The sequence below is a fragment of the Columba livia genome, chromosome 7 (assembly GCF_036013475.1).
Source record: "Columba livia isolate bColLiv1 breed racing homer chromosome 7, bColLiv1.pat.W.v2, whole genome shotgun sequence".
Lineage (NCBI taxonomy): Eukaryota > Metazoa > Chordata > Aves > Columbiformes > Columbidae > Columba > Columba livia.
Window position 1 is genome coordinate 24,042,183 of NC_088608.1, and position 22,478 is coordinate 24,064,660.

Here is a 22,478-nt window from a genome sequence, read left to right on the forward strand (position 1 = left end):
TAAATTACATTTTACCTAGAGTTTTCAACTGTAAGTGGCTATCAAATTCTCTTTTCCCCTAACAATACATATACCCCTTTCTATTTGATCTACATTTAAAGAAAATGTATGTTTGCTAACAAAATATATAGCACTAAAAAGTATTGCTTTTAAGAAATCCCTAATTTATCCCAGACCCTTGTGTAAATCAAGCAGCATAGAATGTTAGCCATACTTATCTCAGGTAAGCTCCTTAAATATTATTGTTGACACTTTACATGAAGCTTTATATTTTGTCTAGTGCATAATTTTGCTAGTAGCAGAATTTGCCCTATCCTACGATCTAGACAATAAACATGAAATTCTTGTGCATAAAGTCACAGAGCCAAACTATATTATAATGGCATCTCAGCAAGCTGTCTTTCCTTCACTGCGAGAGGTTTTACTGTTTGGTTACTCCTAATATCATCCCAAATGGACACTTCTCCCTTTAATTTGTGTCAGGAGGCTTCAAGCAAATAAAATGTTAAGAAGAAAACTCAGATAAAACACAGAGAGAGCAGAAGTCTAGTATAATATGTTCAGATTTAATTGGCATCTAAAGAAGAGCAGAACAAATGGGAAAAATGTTTAGGAAACTATTCAATATATGAAGTTCAATGAATTGGCTCTATTAACATCAATATTCTGGAGGCTAGAATTCAAAATCAATTTCATATTCCCATCCTAATCTCTGTGTAAAACTAAAACCAAACTTTGGCCAATTTCACCAACAATATTTACATTCCAAAGATTCACTTTACAAACAAACGCCATGTAAGAATCAAGCAACAAAAACCTCCAACAAATCCTCAACAAAAAAGGATAATGAAAATAAACCAACATTTCAGCCACATAAATACATAAAAGTTAAAAGCCTTTCAAATGTTTTGGGTTTTTTTAACAAGGTACAAACTGTTCCATTGGCTTACAAAGAGGAGAGAACATGTTTACAAACACTGCTAGCAAAAAAGAAAAGCATGTTAGGCATCTGCATAGATCACCAATACTGCATCTGCTACGTAATATAAAACTACATCTTACTATGAAAATAAATCAGCAATATTCTACTAGATAACAACCAACCTGAAAACACTTTACTAGCAGAAAGTTGTTTGCCTCAAATCAAAATTATTATTTTTCATCCAAGACCTCAATCTTGTGGATAATTTTCATCAGCAACTGTGAATCTTTGTAAAATGTGTATCTCCCTCATTTACTGCCTTGTCTTTTATGTCAGTGCAGTAAGCATTATATTATAAAATTATCACATTCTGTAAAACTGATTACTCATAGGAAAGGACAACTGTGAACTGAAACTATAGAATTCAAATGTGATCTACCTATGCCTGTGCAACCAAATGAGACTGCAAGACAATCAGGATTCATGAGTGACACGTAGCTGTGAAATGAATGACAATCAAACTAATAAAGGTATGGTGTGCTTCAAATTTGGGGAGGCAGCTCCTTTGTAAAACAGAACAACCTTTTAAACTAGGAGATACATTAAGCCAGTACTATTGTCTGTCTCACAGTATTATCACCTTGGGGGAAGAGGCATAAGAGAACAGCAACATAAAAGACACATATATGAAGAATTTTATTTGAAATAAAAAGTTGTGTGGTTTGCTTGGTTGAGAGAAAGAAGATGAGAAATTGTTTGGTCTGGCTTTGATGCAAAGAATATCTGGGAGCTGTTGAGATTTCCAGTGGGTTTTACTTTCTAGGAAGTCACCTTCTCACAGAGATAAAAATCTAGGAATAGTCTAAAAACTTCTGTCAGCTTCTATACACAATAGTGGGCAGAACGTTTCTAAACCTATTGGGAATTTCTCTACATATTAAGAAAATTCTCTTTGGTTAGAGAAATGAAACATGTTCTGACATTGCAAAAATGAAACATACCTATATGAAACTCAAAGATTATATTTTCCTCTTTTTTTGAGAGAACTGCAGGGTAAGGGTATAAAATTAAATAAGCAGTTAATGCTGAACTTCTAGTGATTGATAACCCTTTTATGCAAGTATTTCAGATGAGGGGCACCCACCTACAAATCTTTCAGTGAAACTACATCAACTGTTTTACTCCTTTATATAGCAAAAAGATATATTTAAAGAGAGTAAGTGCCAACACCTCCTGCCTAGGGTTAGGTCATTCTACTGAAATAGCTACTGGTACTGTGAGAGAATCAAGACTGAAGGAACTCTAAGGGTGAGTTTTTGAAACGCTGTTTTTCCTTACGTCATTTTACAGATAAAGAAAAAAATTGTTATGTATGTGCTTAACTCTGCTTTGTTCTATACAAAATTGTTGCAGAACACCCCTTTCTTTTGAACTCTCTATGCTAGTTTATGATGACAAACACCATTAAAAGATATGGGCACTGCCTGTTTAAGAAACCACAGGAAAGTTTATAAAACTTACTGCTTTGATATGTTTTGGTATTCAACCAGAAATAGACTAACCTGCCCTCACTTTCAAAGGGTGAGTGCTAAACAGTCTCCGGAGAGTGAATATTTTTCTTATTTCCTCTTTGCAGCACCTCCAGAATAAAAACAATGCGTGGAGAGAGAAGTAACTTTAGAAAGTTCTGGGGGCCATCAGGCATAACCTGATGTATCCTCCTGCACAAGTCCTCTCTATGTATCACATCCCCTTCTTCTCGTTTCTTTTCCACAAAGTATTTTAACGTGTCTAATCAACATTGTCCCTCACGGGCTCCCCTCCCGCCCAGCACCCCCATGGCTGCAGTCACACACGACACGCCCTGCAAGCCGCAGGCTGCGCTCAGGACTCTGGGCCGGCGCGGGGGCGGGGGCGGGCGACAGTGGCGGGGGGAGGCCGCGGGGCTGGCGGGCGGCCTGACGTGGCGGGGAGAGGCGGGGTCGGCCTGTGCGCACCAGTCACGGCTGCGCGCCGGCGTCACCACCCCCTCAGCGGGCGGCGGTTAGTGCGCGAGGCCGGCGGCTGGCGTGGGATCGACGAGGGCGGGAAGGCGCTTATCCGAACGCTGGCACGGTTATATCTTCTCTTTTCTCTCCTCTCGCACCCCTCCCCGCCTCCCCTCTCCGGCTGTCCCCGTTCTTTCCCCCTCTCTGGGTGAGGAAGGGGTCTTTGCGCTGAGCGCAGCCCAGCTCTCGCGGCACGCGGGGGGAGGGGCGGCGGGCGCGGAGAAGAAAGCGGTTAACGGCCGCCGCGCGAGCGCAGCTGCGGGCTTTCCCCTCGCGCCCTGTCGCGCGGTGCCTGGAGCCCGCCTTCCCGCCACGTGACCCCCCTCCTTCTCGGCTCCATGTTGGCGCTGTAGGAGGTGAGGCTGGTCACAAAATGGAGGTAACGGCCCACCGGGCCCGGCCGAGGCGCAGGTGGAAGGGACGTGAAGCGGCCTCCTCCCCTTCCCCCACCCTCGGCGGCAGTGTTGCTTGAGCTCTCCGGCAAAGCTCCCGGGCGGGAAAGGGGGGCGCTGGGCGCGGCGGGGGAAAGGGATCACGTAATGGTGCCCTTCGGCCTCGGAGCGGCCGTCGCCTCTTTGTCGCGTTTTTGCCGCGCTCCAGACGCGTTTTTTCTCTGCGAGATGGCGCATTAGCCCGCAATGGCGGCTGCTGGCAGGAAGAGGGAGGGTGCGGGAGAGGCTGCGCTTCCGCCCTGCGGCCCCGCGGGCACCGCGGCGCCGGCCGCCATTTCGCTGCGGAGCGTGGGGGTGGGCCTGGCCCTCGACGGGAGACGGGGCTGTGGAGAGTAGCGGCCTGCTCAGCTCTCCTGGGGGACACAGAAACACCGGGGCGCGTGTTCGGGAGAGTCTGGCGAGAACTGGGGCACACACATGCGTGTGTCGTTGTTCTGCCCTCCCTACGTAAGCTACCCGGAGTAGTGCGCCAAGGAGATGGCTTTCCTGCTCACTTTCCTGGGGACAGGCTTTTAAAGTATTAAGGTCGTTTAGTGAAGTTCCCTGCTTCTCGCTAAGGAATGCTGGCACACGTTGCAGCACCACCTTCCCCCCCTTTCCGGGAGGGCTCCCACGTGCACGGAGCTCTTGCTGCCCGGGGAAGCAGGAGGGCTCTCTGATAGCTTCCCATTTTCCTTTATCAACTCCCTCAGCCACACACGCACAAGAGCCACGACATTTGGCCAGAGTCCTGCCGTGATCCTGGTGGGCAACACGAAGCAGGCCTTCACAAACCTTGCTTCAAATTTTCCTCAACTTTAATGAGGTTGTGGTCAAATGCACGTCGACATACAGAGGAAAATACCGTCACGATGTCTTTTTGTTCAAGTATTTCAAGATATGCCAAGCAAAAATGCTGCAGATGATTTTTTTTTTCTTTTTTCTCTTGGCCCCCTTAATTGCAAGCTGAAAAGTAAGAGAATTGAGAACAGAGAAACCAACAGGTCACGCTAATTTCTGTTCTTACATTAAAAAGAGAAATTGGATCCCTTAGGAAAACAGCTAAAAATAACTTTTCCACGTAAACAATTGTTTTAGTTTCTTCAGGGTTGTTGAATAGTTTGGCAAGTGGGAAGGATTATGATCATTTGAACATGCTTGGAAGCTTGGAAACCCACCACAGAAGTTATTAAGCTAAAATATTATTGTTTTTTCTCAGCAGACGTTCCTATTGGCGTTGGGAATAAACTGCCAACACAGAGCTGAAAATGTGTTTTGCTGCTTTGACTCTTAGGTTTGGCATGATACATTGTATGCACATTAGGTCCAATGTAGCTTTTTACCAAAAGATCAACACATCTCCATAGTATTCTCTGGATGGACCGGTGAACTTCCATGTTGGAACTGTCTGTTTCGCCTCTTGTCTCTGTAAGAGATACAGTAGCACTATAAGTTCTTCTGAGTAATGAGGCATCTCCTAGTGACTTTTTGCTCCTTAGAAGAACAGATTTGTTCTCAGACTACTTTCAGTTCTGTAGCTAACTTGTGGTATATGACTGTTTCAATGCTACTTTGACTTGGCTGATAAAAATGTGAATATTTTTATTTAGAGTTGAATATAGCATTTTCTTGATGCTAAGTATAATAAAGCTAATATTGACAGCTTTTTTTTAAACAATTTTGTATCAAAGTAGCAATGGGCTGAACAGGGCTGTGTTCCACTTCAGCTAATGGTATCCATCAGCAAGGAGGCAACTCTTGTGGGCCATTGTGGCAGAAGCCTTCCCTGAGAGCCTCATGCTGGGCAGCATGGAGCCTCGCTGGGGAAAGCAGCAGGTGACAAAAGCAGGGAGCGATTGCATGCTCTTACTTAAAAACTTAGTTAGGCTTATAGCTTTCCTCCCTAACAATTCCCCAACTTTCATTTTGCTGTGCAGGTACTTTTTTGAGAGCCCTTGAGTTGTTAATGTTGTTTCATACCTCCCCTGTGTGCTCATTTGAAACATTTTGTATCCTAATGCCTCCTGAATCAAACTGATGTTTCACTTAAAGGATTTCAAGAGTGGACTTAACATTGTATAGAAAGGAACTGAAGATAATACAAACACTTTGGTGTTATTTCTTCAAACCTTTAAAACTGTCAATACACTAAATCATGATACTCATGATTTCACAGTTGACTTCATTTGGAAGAGGGATTTTAACATAAATTACATTAAATAATAGTTTTCACTCCGAGTAATGGTACATATTGGTCATTAGTAGAGACCTGTCTGCCTTCCCTATGCAGTATTTGCAGGAATAATAATGGAAAAAAAAACAACAAACAAAGCACAACCTAAACAAAAACCCTACTGAAATATACATCTAATCTTGTAAATTTCAGTAACCTTAATGTAGCACAAATATAGTTTTTCAGAAGCATCTTATTTGATTGACAGTATTCTATTTTGGCTACTGTAATAAAGTTTAAAGAAACATCCAAAGTAGCGATGGACTGTAGCCAAAGATACTAATATAGTATAGTAAGACAAATTAGGTACCTTAATGATCTAAGGAAACTTGAAATAATAAAAACTAAAGGAAAGCTTGTTGGTTTTTTATTTTTAATTTGAGTGCTTAGATTCAGATTCATTGAGCTTATCTTGTGAAATACCTGATTTTTTAGTGATACAAAACATTTATTGTGAATAGTTGGGCATGTGAATAGAGTACAGGGTAGTAATTGAATATATTACTTGGAAGGAAAGTGTTGCAGATGGTTAGTGCTACACATTGCTGAGGATCAAGTGGTAAAACTTTTGATGCTGCAAGAATAGAATCAGTAAAGGATTCTTGCACTGGTGTTAGTGGAAAATATTTTTCAATACAGAAAACAAGTAACACATCCTCAGTTTTGTAGGCTGCTGGGTCACTGATTAAAATAGGTTACACAGAAGATAATTCCAATAAGCAGTATTTGCGAAACGTAAAAAAAATCTGGATTTAAAATATGGAGAAGTAGAATTTGATTTATGTTGTGGGCTTGGGTGTCAAAGGTGGAATTTGCTTGCCCTGTGCCAGTGGTATTCATGATAGTTACGGAAGACAGTAATGGACATAAGTTGTTTGCTATTTTAGCTTTAGGTTGTACCTAGTTATTCCAGCAGCTGTAAAAAGACCTTTGCTAGGACAGCAGGCGTTCCCTCTGCAACTCTTCTTAATTGTGAGCAAAAGAGCTTGAGGATTTTAACTTTACTCTTTTAAATACTTTTTTTTTCTGCTTTCACCCCTCTCCTGTTTCCTCCCATAAAGCCACACCCATGCGTTACAGCCCGAGAAGGCCTCGCTCTACAGCATTTGGGGTAAGTACTGACTTATCCAACCTGTTTTCTAGGTTTCCTAGATCTAAAAGAAAGGCTGAGGTAGAGTACCCTTCCAAAATGGCTGCTATTAAGGAAGAGAGGGAAGTGGAAGACTACAAGAGGAAAGGAAGACGATCCTCACAGGTGAGAGGATTGCTTGTTTTTTAAAATTAAAAAGTAGCTATAAGGGGTAAAGATTAAAAAAAAAACTTAACCATTTTTATCTGATGTATTAATTCATAGCTTGCTTCCTACCTTCTTCATCCCCATATTAGTGGAGTAACTTTAAATTGCAGTATGTTACTTACAATTTTAAGGGGTGGGGTGTTAAGCATAGTGGGGATATTTTGCTTTCTTAGTTTTCTGTTATAACAAAACTAATGAAATGTATGTTTTCTGATTAAAGCAAGGTTTATTTTTTTTTTTAAGAAATTAATGCATCCTCAGTATCTGCAGGAACTTGATTCCTTCCTATCTTCAAAATCCTGTTTTTAGTGGGAATGAAGACAGGTTCCTTTTTTTTTCTTTTTTCTTTTTTTTTTTTTTTTTTAATAAAAATGGTTGCCTAATAGTCACTGCAAATGAAAGCGAGGCTGTACTAAGTAAAAATAACTGTTTTCTTTTGCTTCTAGCAGAAATACCGTAGACTGAATAAGGTGCGTAGTATAGAGAAGATGTTGGGGCTGTTTTGGGAGGATGGGAGCTAGTTACTGTGGGGCAGGGTGTGGAAATGGGAGGGGGGAATAAAAAATCTTGATACCCTTCAGAAAATAAACTCAGTTTTAAGATCAGCAAAGAGGGTGTTAAATATGTTTATGCAGCTTATAACTGAGACATTTTCTGATTGTTTGCTTTCTAACATTGTTTTTCCAGCGTGCCTGAATATTTTAGCTAGTTCAAGTTTTTCTGGAATGATAGACTACTGCAGTGTGGGGAGGGCTATGCACTTGAATTAAGAGCAAAACTTGTCGGAATTGCATGTGTCTGGTTATTTTGTATTGAAGTACAGCTGCTGGAAGGAGTGTTGTAACTGTCTCACTGCTCTTGGACTTTGGACAGAATGTTACTGGGGTCACTCTGCTGCCTGCAAAATGAGCTCTTGTACTTCACAAAAGTAGCTTGGGCTAGAGTGTACTTTAAAGTTAAGTTACTACAGAAAATGCTTCACAGAGCAATCTGAGGAGGCGCCAGATGTTTGTAAGCTTTCTGGTTGCAGAAGGCAATGCAGGGTTGAGCTGCCAGGGCACAGAGCAGTCTCACCGCGCAGGTTTAGGCGCAGGTGAGCGTGGGTGCAGTGCCACATATTTTGTGGGCCCTTGTAGGAGGTTCATATGGTGCACTGGAGCACTCTCCTGAAAACAGTGCCTTTAGAGAGAAACTCTGCAGCTCCAAAGGGCTGATTATTCAAAACCCCTGCTATAGAGAAGTTAGGTTAATAGCAAACTCTGAATAAAGGCAGCGCGTGTCTGCAGCAGCATTGTCAGAAGGTCCTGGGATTTCTGCAAAGATCCATATTTTTCCAGGAACCCTGGCGGGGAGGCTGCTTATTGCCTTTTTTTTCTTCCTCTCGTATGAGAGGTGCAGTTAGACTGCACTGAGCGTGCGGGGCTCTAGGTAGGACGCAGGAACCGGTAATTGGGTTTTGCTGGCCAGGAAGGGCGAGCAGAGGAACCAGCTGCTCCCGTAATGCCCCCCCACTCCGCACACTCCCGTGGCGCCACTGCGGCGCGCGTGCGGCCCGTGGCCCCGCCCCTCCGGCTCCATATTGAGGGTGGAGGAGATGAGACCGCTCACAAAATGGCGGCGGGCAGTGCTACGCAAGACTCGGGCTCAGGGGAGGGAGTCCCTAGTCAAGGCTGCAGAGAAAGTCTCCCGCCCCCGCGGATCCTGTTAGTGTGTTTGGGAAATCCCTTAGACTGCTTATGGGGGAGAAACAAAGCGTCTTGCCAGCTGCAGGCAGGCTGGGCATTCTAACTGCTACCCCCCCACTCCGAGTGAAGGAGTGCTGCAAGATGGCGTGTTGGCCCACAGTGTCAGCTGAGTGGGAGGGAGCCTGCTGATCTTGCTGAAGCAGTGTGGTAGTTACACTAGGGAGGGAGAGATGTTTTGTTGAAAGTTTGCTGCCCAGGAGAGATGGCTTTTATAGCTGGCTTGCAGCAGGACTGAGAAACAACATCTTGTGTGACAAAGGGCAGCACTTTGAAAACTCTAGAGATTCTCATCCTCACTAAGAACAAGATGCCTAAAACAAACAAAAAAAAAAACAAAAAAAAAAACAAAAAAAAATTCCCTAAGAAAGTGATGCCTTTTATTTCTGTGGAGAGCTTGTATACCATAGGTGTGTCCTGAGAATAATTTCTCTCTGACAGATGAGAGAAGCTGTAACAGCAGATGTTTTTCCTCCCCTATGAGAATGGCAGTTCATGTGCAAATAATAAAAATGAGCAGAAAAGAGCTTCACTTTTCCTTTCAGGAGTGACCTGAGGAGTTCTGTGGTCATTCTTTTAAGGTAAAAGCAGTCTGAGTTGCCAACTGAAAACCCCATAGACTTGAGGGGTGTCAGAGAACTGTAAAAAATCTGTCTGGTGTTTCTTTATATAGGTTTTTGTATTTGTATGAGTCGGAGCCCTACAATTTCACGTCATAGATTTCCTTTAATATGCATAGGAGAGTGTGAAATACTTAATGTTCCCAGCTTTAGCATAACCCTGCTAAAAATCCACTAGTGTCAGTAGATTTTAAAAAACATGCAATTAGCAACAGAAAACAACATTTCACTTAACCTAGAATACTTTCTATATACAGTAGATGTGTCACCCAGTAAGATTTTAAGTTTATATATAGTTAGAAGGAAGAATTCTTTTTTTATTCCTTAGTGCAGACCACTTGGAAGACCACAGAAAAGCAGCTTTACTTTGTACTCACAGAATGATTGATTGTCAATCATTTATATAATGCGTGTAGTAACAAAGTGCCTTAAAGAGGTAGTTGTTACTGAAAATGGTGGGGCTCTTTCTAACCAAGTTTAGCAGGTGTAAGAGCAGGGATTTACTTCCCAGCCAGCTTTTCATAGTCTTTAAGAGTGTTGTTTCCTCCAGTACAACCTGACCATCATAAGCCAATGGTTTCCTGAAAGCAGTATATAATTCAGAAATTCTCTTGTATCATGTGTTGCTTTACAACATTCATTGCTCTTTTGGGTGGTTGTGTTACACTCAAAGGGATGTGTACTTTTCTGACAAAGCCTAGTGCTGCCACCCCCTTTATTTGAACTGTGGCAGAGGTGAAAGCACTTTACCTTCAGGTTTGAAGCAAGACATCTACATGTATAAGTCTGTGGCTGGTTTTATGTCATTCACCTCTCAAGCTAATGCTGCATCTAGTCTAGATTAACCCACTGCAGCGAAAACAGTGAAGCCTGTTACATATTCATGCTGCAGAATTGAAGTCATATGTAGTATTGCTACCCAGCAGCATAGCTGGCCAGCACCTTGTTGCAGAGTATTTTACAAGCACAGAAGTACCAGCTTGTTAAATAAGATTTTAATCTGGTTGCTTTTTATATGACTTCTCTGTCTTGGGGGTGGAAGAAAGTTGTAAAATAATTTTTCATAAACTGCTGTTAAATGTGCAGGGACGTTCCCTGCCTAACTGAAAAAAAGCATGCAGCACTGAAAGAGAGCAGAAACACTAATGCACTTGTAGGCCCACTTTAATTGTGCTGTAGAAAACCAGACTCTGAAAATTAGAACATTTTAAAATGTGGCTGCTCACATGTAGGTGGTATTGTCAGGAGCTTCAGTTAAAATTGTTGTACAATGCTTGCCAAGGTACCGGTTGTATTCCAGTGGTTGTACCCACTACTGGTCATTGATTAGTCATTACTGAAGACGTTTTTTTAACCTATAAGACATAAGTCCATGTTGATTCCCATTTAAGAGGTATCTCCTGTAACACTGAAAACCACATACGTACTTCTACTTCATTGCTCACATGCACTCAACTTACAAAAGGATCAGAGTACAAAATTTACCATTTAAAGGAATTAAGAATTGATAAATTTCTTCAAAATGCATAAAACTAACCTTTCAAAATTTTTTCCCAAAAGATTAGACAGTTTGGACAATAACCTTTTTTTCTTGTACACTGTGTTCTTTAATTTTTTATAGTTCCTCATGATTATGCCTCATAAAGTGTTAGAACTTCCCTTTATCTAGCAGTGCTTCGCTGTTTATCCCTACAGAGCAACATGCAACTCGAAAGTAAGATAGGCATAAAATGGATGCGCATCCGAGGGGCTGGGGACCAACCGAATTATTTAGCGTATTGAAATCTCTTCACTGTTGTTTGAGCAGTCTTAAGTTGTTAGTTAGGGTTTTAATTAAAATCACGCCTCATTTAGTGTTTATTATGCTGCTGTCTAAACCCATTAGAAGTCACTGGTTTTATGTAAATGTATTCCACTTATTTGTAGTTATCATGTACACAGATAATTTTTATGAATTCTGTGGAATTTTAACTCTGGTTTTGTATTCAAAATATGGTTTTGATTTTTGATTTTGTAGGGCCACGAGCCAAAGGAGCCAGAGCAGTTGAGAAAGCTGTTCATTGGAGGTCTGAGCTTTGAAACAACAGATGACAGCTTGAGAGAGCACTTTGAAAAATGGGGCACACTCACGGACTGTGTGGTAAAGTGTCAAATATTTGTGCTTTTGAAAAGATACAGGTACTTAATACAGAAATGCAGAGTTCCCCCTGTGTTTTTGCAGGTGATGAGAGACCCACAAACAAAACGTTCCAGAGGCTTCGGCTTTGTGACTTACTCTTGTGTGGAGGAGGTGGATGCTGCCATGAGTGCTCGACCACATAAGGTTGATGGCCGTGTGGTTGAACCAAAGAGAGCAGTTTCGAGGGAGGTAAGTTGGTGTTTTGGTCAACCTTATTTTCTGATCTTTACCTAATAATTTAAAATGTTCAATGTCATTTTTGGCGTTGTAGGATTCTGTAAAGCCTGGGGCACATCTTACAGTAAAGAAAATATTTGTTGGTGGAATTAAAGAAGATACAGAAGAATACAATTTAAGGGAGTACTTTGAGAAATACGGCAAGATCGAAACCATAGAAGTCATGGAGGACAGGCAAAGCGGAAAGAAAAGAGGCTTCGCTTTTGTAACTTTTGATGATCATGATACAGTTGATAAAATTGTTGGTATGTAACTCTTCAGCAAAAAATGACTTACAGCATAAAAGCGTAATGTTAGATTTCAGAACAACAATGTGGAATGTAAGATGTTGGCATAATTAACTACTTGACTCTTCTAAGAGATGGGGTAGATTTAAACTTCCTTTTTAAAGTGTGGTCATGCCTTACAGTAGCTTTCTGTGAGAGTTCTACAGCATATTGGTTTCAATCATTTGATTTTCTAACTCTTTGCTGTTCCACAATTTTCTCCAGTTCAGAAATATCATACTATAAATGGACATAACTGTGAAGTGAAAAAAGCACTCTCAAAACAAGAGATGCAGACTGCTAGCTCTCAGAGAGGTGAGTTTTGAGTTGTGCATGGTTATTTTAGGTAACTGATTTTCATTTAATGTAATTTAAGCCAAATATTTTGTAGGTCGTGGGGGTGGCTCAGGCAATTTCATGGGTCGTGGAAACTTCGGAGGTGGTGGAGGGAACTTTGGCCGAGGAGGAAACTTCGGTGGAAGAGGTAAATGACTGGAATGTTTATACAGAATGCAATTTCTGTTTTTTTATTTCCGGTGTCACTTGGCTTAAACACCAAACACGTGTGTTCAGGGAAACATTCTCATCTGTTTTGTGTTCCAGGAGGCTATGGGGGTGGTGGTGGCGGTGGTGGGAGCAGAGGAAGCTTTGGGGGTGGTGACGGATACAATGGATTTGGTGATGGTAAGTGTATTGTTCACTTTTTTTTTTTTCCCCTCTCCCCACAATGTTGTAAGCAACTCTAAGTCTTGACTTCACCTTGGAAGCCAAATCTGCTTTGGTGATAATTTTTTCTACATTGTAGAGCTGTGAAGAGTTAAAAGTTTTTTTGTTTTCCCTACAAAATGATGGAGGGAAAAAAAATACTCCTATATTTACCTTTTAAATAACCTTATGGCATGAGGTCATACAGCAGCTGTTTATGATTATTTAGAACTAAACAAAGATTGTGGTGTCAGTTAAGATGACTAAAAACGAATAAAGCAGTGACCACCAGCTAACACACCAAGAATCTTCTCTGTCAACTGTTAGACTTTCCATGGCTCAGTATTATCTTTTTCATTGTCAAGTTTGGATGGGTGTCAAATGCATGTGAAGAGGACTGTGGAAATTAACAATGGCTATGGAAGTAGCGTTTTTGTATGGAGGGAAAAATGAGTGAAGTAGTATGTGGTTACTTGTCCTGATTCTGTAAGCAGATGCATTGTAGTGATGCTGGGGTGTTTTTTTGAACCATTTCCCGGTTTGGATCTAATCCATCAAAATGTTGCAGGCCAGGTCACCGTCTAGAATACTAAGAATTTCAGATATGCTTTATGAGACTATAAAAGAATACATGTGTGTCAAAGCTACTGGACATTCAAATAAAGCTGTGTATCTAGATAAAAACTATAAACCAGAATTATTTTGAGGGCTTTGCCTACTGAGTTATTTCTGTTCAGAGGAATAAAAGAATGATACACAGTACTGACGGAGCCATTTCATTTGTGTAAAGAGGCAGTTATTACACACAGTGCATGGTTGTGGTGGTAGCAGCATGTCCATGTGGTGAACTTTTAAGTATTGTACTTCAAGGGTATACATAAACCAATGGGCTTTTTTTGTCTGGATTAAATAGTTACGATAAATTATGCAATCACAATTAATATAATACAGGGAAAACATTGTGGGACTGTTTTATTGTATGTTTGTGTTGGTGTGTTTCTTGGGGGTATTTTTTGTTAAATGGGTCTTTTTCTTACCAGTATTGAGCTTTGGTGTGTTTTGTTTGACTCTTCTGTTCAAAGGTGGCAACTATGGAGGTGGTCCTGGCTATGGCAGCAGAGGAGGGTATGGTGGTGGAGGAGGACCAGGGTATGGAAACCCAGGTGGTGGATATGGAGGTGGAGGAGGAGGATACGATGGCTACAACGAGGGAGGAAATTTTGGAGGTGGTAAGATGCCAGCTTTAATTAGACATCCTTTTTTTTTTAGGCAGGTCTGAGTTGTACAATGCCTGAAGTATGATACTGCATAAAAGGAATTATACAATTAGGTCTTAATGTAGAATGCTGTGTTACTTAAGGAAAGGTTTTTTCCCTCTGGGTCAGCTTTGATATACTTCCTATACAATATTCTTTTGCCTGGAACTTATTTTTCAAAATGCAGCCGCTATAAATCAATGCATGGAGGTAGAGTAGGAGAATTTTGAAGCTTTTGACCATTAGAAGTACATTGTTACTGGCAAATACCAGTTTATACCATGTACCCCACATCCTCCTTTGTGAGGACTAGAAATTTTAAGTTTATACAAAGCTCTTGAATGTTTATCCCAAGTTTGGGGAGTCAAACTACAAAGTCTGCTACATACTTCATTGTGACCTCTGGGTGTCTATATACAGCATGTGTGTTACAGTTCTCTTTCTAGAGCAAGTAAATTGTAGTTAACACTGTTGTCATACGTGCAAAGTGTTGAGCAGTGGAAGAATGACAGTGAAGCTCGTGATTTTCTGAGTTCGGAGGCCTCAAATTTGGCCTGTTGCATTAACGTCAAATTACCTACTCAAATCTGTATATGTTTGCTGCTATTGTGTGATGTTTTTCATCTTCAATGAGATATCTTTCTAATCTTCAAAATGCTAAGGGTCTTCCATCATTTGTGTATTGTGAGTAGAAGTAGCATGCAAAAGGCTTGCAATTCTGTTTAAATTGTTTTAAACAATTAAAATTTACATCTACATTGGATGTCATAATTTGGCAAGCTTCATGGCCTAAGTGTTGAACAAAAGTGGCTTTATAAATCTGCATTTCTTTCAGGTAATTATGGTGGAAGTGGAAACTACAATGATTTTGGCAATTACAGTGGACAACAGCAGTCTAACTATGGTCCCATGAAAGGTGGTGGCAGCTTTGGTGGCAGAAGTTCAGGCAGTCCCTATGGTGGTAAATATGATTTTGTACAGAAAATACTTTTGTGGGCAAAATTTCTTGTTATTCGTTATTTCCATGTACGCTTTGTGTTTTGTAGGTGGTTATGGATCTGGAAGTGGAAGTGGGGGCTATGGTGGTAGAAGATTCTAAAAATGCTACCAGGAAAAGGGTAGGTGCAATGCATATTTTTAATGATGATTAATGATGTACAACTGTTCACTGAGAGTAATAATTTTCTTATCCTGTATTCAACAGGCTACAGTTCTTAGCAGGAGAGAGAGCGAGGAGTTGTCAGGAAAGCTGCAGGTTACTTTGAGACAGTCGTCCCAAATGCATTAGAGGAACTGTAAAATCTGCCACAGAAGGAACGATGATCCATAGTCAGAAAAGTTACTGCAGCTTAAACAGGAAACCCTTCTTGTTCAGGACTGTCATAGCCACAGTTTGCAAAAAGTGCAGCTATTGATTAATGCAATGTAGTGTCGATTAGATGTACATTCCTGAGGTCTTTATCTGTTGTAGCTTTGTCTTTCTTTTTTCTTTTTATTTTCCCATTACATCAGGTATATTGCCCTGTAAATTGTGGTAGTGGTACCAGGAATAAAGAAATTAAGGAATTTTTAACTTTTCAATATTTGTGTAGTTCAGTTTTTCCACATTTAGTACAGAGAACTCTATAACAGAAATAAAATGTAGTTTAGGGTGTTTCCTTGTTAGTTAATAGAGAGGATTAATGCATTTCTCAATTACTATTTTGTATTAATTTAAAGTTAACAATAGAAACACCTATTGATTTGCAGTCTTAAGGGGTCTAGTCTCAGTGTATATATGTAACTGTCATTGACATGAGTTACATAGGCATACAGAGGGAAAACATCTGTATGTTGCATTATAGTTTGTTTAGATGTATAACTAGGATTGAGTTACTCAAATTAGTGTTTGTGAATTATAGAACTAAGCTTTACCTTAATGAAAATTTCAAATTACTTTTTGGTTTGTGCATATTTTTTTAATTTGTAGTTCTGTATTAGTACTAGCGCTTCAAGAAATTAAGGCATGATAAATATTTTAACAAGACCAACTTTAGACACATTAAAGCTGTCTCCCGTCTCATTTGAGATGTATAAGGGATAACTGCAGTTGCTTAAGTCTTGGGTGAAGAGAAAAAGAAACTTGCTTTTTACTTTTATATTTATTGTAATTCCCAAGAAGTTAAGGTGGGGGGAATCAAGTGCCTGTTTCCTTGGGATATACAATGATTCTGTTTCAATAAAACTATACTTTGGGGAGGGTGGCTTGGAATTTTCATCCCCTTCCTTCGTCCCCATTTCCCCCTCCCTCACACCAGACTGCGCTGTTTCGATTAAATGAGGCGTCATAGTGAGAGTTATAGGTGTGTTCCTCAATAACTTAATGGCTATATACTTTCTTGCATGCACCCTAGGCAATTTTCTGGACACATTCTTCTGACTGGGAGCCAAGGGTAGCGCAGGTGTAATCACTGACAGTCCCAGGTAACGCGTTCCAAAAGCCCATCCACAGTGGGCTCTAAGTAGTATAGTTTTCAAGCTTCTTCCCTTGCAAACGTCTCAAGTAAGAGCTCAAAGATAAAACACAATCTAGTTGTATTTTACTGACTAGAAACACTTGCCACAATGTAGAATGGTACAGTCTTCAGTTTCCACAGGTAGAATGATAGTGTGTTACAATTTGGTTTGATGCACTGGAGTAGCAAATCTTATCAGCACATATGGCTAGAAATTGTACTTCATTCTCACTTCTGACCTCCAAATTAAGGCACTGCATCTGTCCTTTTCTCAGCTGATGTGAATTCTCTCAACTATTGCCAGGACAGTGATTTCTGTCAATTCAGACTCAGAAAGTAGGGACCCAGTCAATAGAAGAAATGCTCAAACACTTGACAATATGGTATTGGAATTACTCACACCTGTTTCACTTCTGGGTCAATGTGCAGTATAAGGTAAATGCAATTCCAGTGTAGGAATGAATCTGCAAAGATGTGTGAAATGGCTCAAAGGCATAATCAGTCATATTAATAATGAATTATAATTTTAAGAAGTAGTAGAAAAATGAGTGTGTTGTTTGGAAAAAAAACAATTAAACAATGTTATTTAAACACTGTTATTGGCGTGTATTTAGACTGCAGTACACTTAACCAAGGAACTGGTGTCAAGACAGTAGTCTCCAAACTGGATTTCAAAGTTTGCTTATTCTTTTCTGTGGAGTTTTAAAATATCTCTAAAGTGAAAGCAAGAATTGGTGATCTAGTGAACGCTTTTGTTGTACATATTAATTTGGGCTTGGGGTGGGGGGGAGGTTGTATTTCAATAAAGGCATTTTTTTAAACAACCCATTTGGAGTTTGAAAACATTGGAAACTAAGACACAACTCACTAGGGAGTGAGCCACCCAACTACTGCCTTGCTTTGTGCGTCACTATGCTTAGAAGATGTGTAGACTTGTACCCGGGGCCTGCATCTGATTGCAGGGACAACTGGAGGATGGGGTTGGTGTCCCTTCTGACAATTGATCTGGTATTTCTAAATTATTTTAGAATGTATTGACAGTGTTCTTGTTAACAGGGCCTGTACTGTTTTTAACAGTAGCTGTACTGTGACAACAATGTTAACTTTGAAAAATAGTGTCATAATAAACTTTATGAACAAGATCTGTATGCAACCTGTTAAAAGAGATGGATGTAAGTGATGGCTTTGTAGGTGGGTGGGGTAGCATAGCTGTTGTTTGTGTTGTGGGAAGGTGCAAGGACAGTGATTAACCAGCTTTAAAGAACCTAGGATGTACTTCTGTGATCCATACTTTGCTAAGGAGACTCGTAAGACAGGACTTCAGCAGCCTATTGAGTATGGAGAAGTCAGCATAATTAAAGAATGACAAGGCAGCAGGAGCGGCAGCTTCAACTTCCAGACAAGTGAAGGCATAAGATACTGTGCTGATAGTGAGCAGCTGTCCCGAGGCTAGTTAAATCTGCTAATCACAGCTGAAATATCGAAGAAAGTCTAGCAAGAGTTCTTCACGTTTTGGAACCTCCTTGAGTGATAGCTACTTGAGTTGACTCAAAATCAATAGGTCTAGCGGTTAGACCTGAAAGGAAGGGCAATGAGCATAGGTAAGGTTTGCCTTTAAAATTTTTCATGAATTATAAAGAGTAGTGGGAGATTGTTAAACAAGGTAAGAGTAATTTCTTTAATTTTCAGGTTGAATGAAGCTGCTGCTTGACAAAATGGGCAATGTCTTGCACATCCTCTTCAATTGAAGGTTTCTGACTGGGTAAGATTTGTAGTGTATAGTAAAACACTTGCTTAACCCTTATTTCCTTCTAGGCTTTCCTTTGCCAGCCTTTTGATACCAAGGAAAGCCTTAAGTACTGAGGAGCAAGTATTCCAGCCTGTCACTCAGTGCTGCCTGTGCTGGCTGAGGGGTGCTTGCTGCCACAGTGCTGTTCAAGAATCTTCTGTCCCTGGCAGGTACAAAATTGCTGTGTGTCCGAGACCAACAAGACCAAAATGATAAATGTTACGAAATATGAGCATTAGTTACCACGGGGAGTGTGCTCAAAGGGGTTTGAGAAATTGTTTGGTACCTTGTGCTAGAAAGCCGCCTTACAGAAGCCTGGAGAGGTGAAGACGCTGAAGCGGTTCCTTCATCACAGTTCTCAGCAGTGTGATGTGCTGCTGCTGCAGTTCTGTAAAGGCTCTTGGCACTGGTTAGAGCAGTGAGTTCTCTCCTAATTAATGAGTCTTGGTGTACCAGGTGGGTTTGGATTTCTCTGTACACTTCAGAGTTCCCTTTCAGGTTTTTGGTGCTTTCAGGCAGGCCAGTTTAGTGGAGGCCAGTGCTGTCACCCAATACCCAGCTGAAAGCACAACCACGTTTATACAGATGAATGGCAATGAGAGAACTTACCATGGAATCTGCTTTTATGCACACTGGTTCTTAACTCTTGGAACATGTATTTCCTTTTCTGCATCTTTGATTGTTACCGATCTGGAATATTTTTAACTGCTTTTATATAGTCTAGTATCTATTTATACTGATGAATGTATTTTTGAGTCTGTGACTTCCTTTTGTGAAGTCAGTTTCTATTTTAGTGTTGGTTATGCTCCAGTTACTCAGAAAAGAAAGTCAAATGGGACCTGTGCATTTCAGTTTAACCTGGGGCTTCTGCATGTTCACAGACTGATTCAAGTATTTAACCTCATTACCTGCTGTCTGTAAACGTCCAGAAAGCAAGCTGTTGACATTATAATGTACAGTTACAAGTTAACTTGGACGAAGTTTACAATGCTGACATTGAGATTTTCTTGTAATCAGGAGCTGCTTAGTGGAAATCTCAACAATGAATTGATAGATTTTTTTTTTTTTTTTTTTTTTAGAAAAACATTGGCAAGCATTTTTGTTGAGCCAGAATTTTTAAAGTTGCAGTGAGGTGACTGTCCTTAGCGTAGCATGCTAGGCAGGTTGGTGCTGAGGTGACGAGTGTCCTTACAGCTGACGGTGGAAGCTTTTGCTCTCCTCTGCTGGGCACGGTTCTCTTGGGAGCTCACCCAGGCGCCTGTGCGTGGCAGCGGGTGACAGGGAGCCGCATCGCTTGCCTCAGGATTACTCAGTTGAGGGCAAATGCCTGTGTACCTGGGGGAGGAGGAGTGTTACAATTTTTTAACAGTAATGTTTTAACAGAAACTCTAGTTTGCATCCCATTAGTAGGCCTGTGTATAGAACGAAGCTCTGCCCTAACAGGACAGGTTTCTACATTGCTGCAGACCTGCCTGTGCTGTGGAGAGGTCCTTTTGCACCACACATAAAACTAGATACACTGTTAGAATGATTTTCACATTTGCATTCATAACATCCTTGTTAGACTGACTTGCTTAGTTTCAATTATTCATATCCCAATTTATTCAGAAAGAAACATTGTCAAACACATCCTGAGGTAGTACTTTGTCAAGTAGATCTTTGTCCAAGAGTTAAGAACGTGGTTTCACGGCTAAGTTTTTCTGTGGTGGCTGCCATTGAAAACAGCAGCTGTAACTGGAGAGGTAAAGATGGGAAGTTTACAAAGAATTGGTCCCGAAGCTGCAGTTCTGCAGAAGTTTATTTGATACCTCAACCTGTGTGTTAATCTATACTAAAAGTAAATGGTACTTTATAATGTATTTCCCCAAAAGGGGCCCTGGTTGATGCAGATGCGATAGGTGTTTTGCTATTATAGAACAGTGAAATTAGACACTGTGTCTTAACGTTGATATCCTTTAAATATGTAAGGTGGGCAGGGGAATGCTCCTAGCCTTTCAGACATTGATTGTGTGATGTACTGACTTGCTGTCTTCGGTTCCTGTGTTTAAGACGTTAACATGTTCTCATATGCTGTCTGCACTGCGGTGGAACATTCACTCACGTATCAGTCTGTGGTCTCTGACAAGTGTTTGTGTCTTAAATTGTGTGGAGCATGAAAGATCTTGAGTATCACTAAAATTCAGGTTATCTGATGGATGATTCTTTTTCTGCTGTGGGTGCTACAGGTTGACATCTCTATCTAAGATTAGCTTTTTCCTGAACTAAAGTAATCCAAGTATCTCCGTAGAAGAAAAATGGCCTTCATGTAGAAGATAATATCGCAAGACTGGAACCACAATGATCTGTTAAAGTAACTGGCAAAGACTTCAAGAGCAATGGTGCTAGTGTGCTGCAATCTTAGAACTTGTGGTTAAACAAGTTTAAAAATAGCATGGAAAAATGAAATATTTCAGTATAGTCCATAATGGATTGAAATTTGTTAAAATATTTCTATTTTGTATCAGAATAAAGTGTACATTGTCAAATGACTTACCATCTAAAATGTGTTGCCATCACTTTTTTTTTAGTGCTGTGAGGAACACGATGTGGTCTTAAATTATTGTAACACATTATGAGTTACAGGATCATCTTTCCAACTCGGCTCTGCAAGTCAGAAAGCCTTGGTTCAGCCCAGCTCCTCTGCTTTTAACAGTTTTAAAACTGAACGTTTTGATCAAGAAATAAATGATCTCCAGGTCAGTGTATGGAGTCAGCGCTGTGATACATTGGACTTGGCAATGTCACTCGTCCCTCTCAGGTTTGGGAACATGCTCTCTATCTCAGTAATAATAAATTGAAGGATATAGCTTGCAATCTGATGTTTTCACATACACCAAAATAACGTTGGATTTTTTTTCCTTACTGATGTTGGGTGTTGTGGTGCGATAAATTCACTGTGTTCATGAGAAAAATACTGGTTTAAACAACACAAGTTGTTGTGGTCTGAGTTACTTCAGCCTGATTCTTTGCTTGGTGGAATTAAAACACGGCTTCTGTGTTAACTGTGGCTTTGTTGCTCTTTTCATCTTGGCAGTGGAGTAAGTCTCCCTGTGTAGGGGTTTAGACGGGTAGTACAAATCCAGCAGCCCCTGCAAAGGCTGTAAGGATGCTGTTTGCCTTCAGCTTTTGCATTAGTGCTAAAATAGGGAACAAACTGGAGGGCAGGTGGTTACTGAGGTCTCTTTTTTATAGCCAATTTGTAATGAAAGTATTTATATTACAGTGAGAGAGAACACTTCGGCTCGAAGTTGGAGACATTTTATTGCTCTGTTAATGGTGGGGGGGGACCCAGGAGCACTCCCTCTTTTTAGGTTCTCTGTGCTTTGCCATCAGACCTACCTGTGCATTAGACATAGGGTGGGGCAGTGCTGAAAAGACCACCCTGGGCCACAGCTGGCTGTGCTTCCCCCTTAATGCTTTTGCTCTGAAATTGCTGTCTTTAAACATGGATGAGATCCTCTTGCTTTTAATGGCAGCAAAGTGTGGCGTTCCTCGTGTCTTGCCCAGGTGTGGTGACTGTGAGGGATGTTTTCCTGCCCAGGCAGCTGGTGGCAAAGTCAATAGAGGCACATTTGAACAACAGCAGCAAGAAAAACCTCTTGCCGCTGCAGTATCTTCGAGTGAGTTTAGCTGGTGCGCGGCTGCCCTGTCTAGAGCAAATAAATCTGCTTCATCCATCTAATCCAGCCTCTAGGTTTTCAACCACTACTACTGACCCACTGCTTCAAAAGGAGTCCCTTGCGCTCGGCGCCTGGCAAGAGCTGTGCAGACAGGACTGACGCCGCTGACAAGAGGAAGGGCAGTACAAACAAGGTAAGTGGCCTCCAACTGCAAATTGTATCACCTGGATTTACATTTCCCAGCATCTTCTGCAAAAACACAGATGTTACTACTTGATGTCAGGTGTGGGATTCCTAGTGCTTCCAGGGAAACCTGAGGATATGTGTTTTTTTCATGAATTTGCGGTAGCTCAGATACAAACGTTTATGTGGCAGAAAGTTTGCAGCAAGTTAACACAGTATGGGAAGTGTGAAGCTGACTTTTCTCTTAAGGCAGACAGGGCTGGAGCATCTGACAGCCCCAGGCTTAGGTACCAAAGACTCTCCCGGTGCTGGCCCTTGGCCCTCAGGCCTGCCTTTTAAAGAGGACATGGCAGACAGGATCACGGTTCCTGGCGTTTCACTGCCCCGCAGCACAGCTGCCCCCTCAGTGAAGCTCT

The 22,478-nt window shown here is 41.0% G+C and overlaps 1 protein-coding gene across 50 annotated transcripts; it reads left to right on the forward strand.

The window, feature by feature from the left end:
- The first annotated feature begins 2,836 nt into the window (after positions 1-2,836).
- HNRNPA3 (heterogeneous nuclear ribonucleoprotein A3) lies at positions 2,837-21,261 on the forward strand. 50 transcript variants are annotated; one of them, XR_010473865.1, is made up of 14 exons: positions 2,858-3,037; positions 6,778-6,889; positions 7,378-7,401; positions 11,311-11,433; positions 11,515-11,661; positions 11,744-11,954; positions 12,201-12,290; positions 12,352-12,459; positions 12,579-12,659; positions 13,763-13,909; positions 14,772-14,897; positions 14,983-15,054; positions 18,121-18,193; positions 20,788-21,261. XR_010473865.1 is itself a non-coding variant. In XM_065069818.1 (13 exons), exons 2-12 carry the CDS (start codon positions 6,824-6,826, stop codon positions 15,033-15,035), a joined length of 1,158 nt encoding a protein of 385 aa, XP_064925890.1. In that variant the 5' UTR covers positions 2,837-3,037; positions 6,778-6,823; the 3' UTR covers positions 15,036-15,054; positions 15,141-17,573. The 50 variants fall into 50 exon arrangements, 41 of the variants coding, with proteins under 41 accessions (XP_064925890.1, XP_064925874.1, XP_064925880.1 ...); XR_010473863.1 differs by lacking the exon at positions 20,788-21,261 and adding an exon at positions 18,391-20,762; XR_010473864.1 differs by lacking the exon at positions 20,788-21,261 and adding an exon at positions 20,446-20,762.
- The last annotated feature ends 1,217 nt before the right edge of the window (positions 21,262-22,478 follow it).

Excerpts from the sequence above, each read along its gene's own strand:
- HNRNPA3 (XM_065069801.1), top strand. The coding sequence starts at position 6,824 with ATGGCTGCTATTAAGGAAGAGAGGGAAGTGGAAGACTACAAGAGGAAA. Across the intron at positions 11,662-11,743 it reads AGAGAGCAGTTTCGAGGGAG|GATTCTGTAAAGCCTGGGGC; the intron begins GTAAGTTGGTGT and ends TTGGCGTTGTAG. Across the intron at positions 12,460-12,578 it reads AGGAAACTTCGGTGGAAGAG|GAGGCTATGGGGGTGGTGGT; the intron begins GTAAATGACTGG and ends TTTGTGTTCCAG.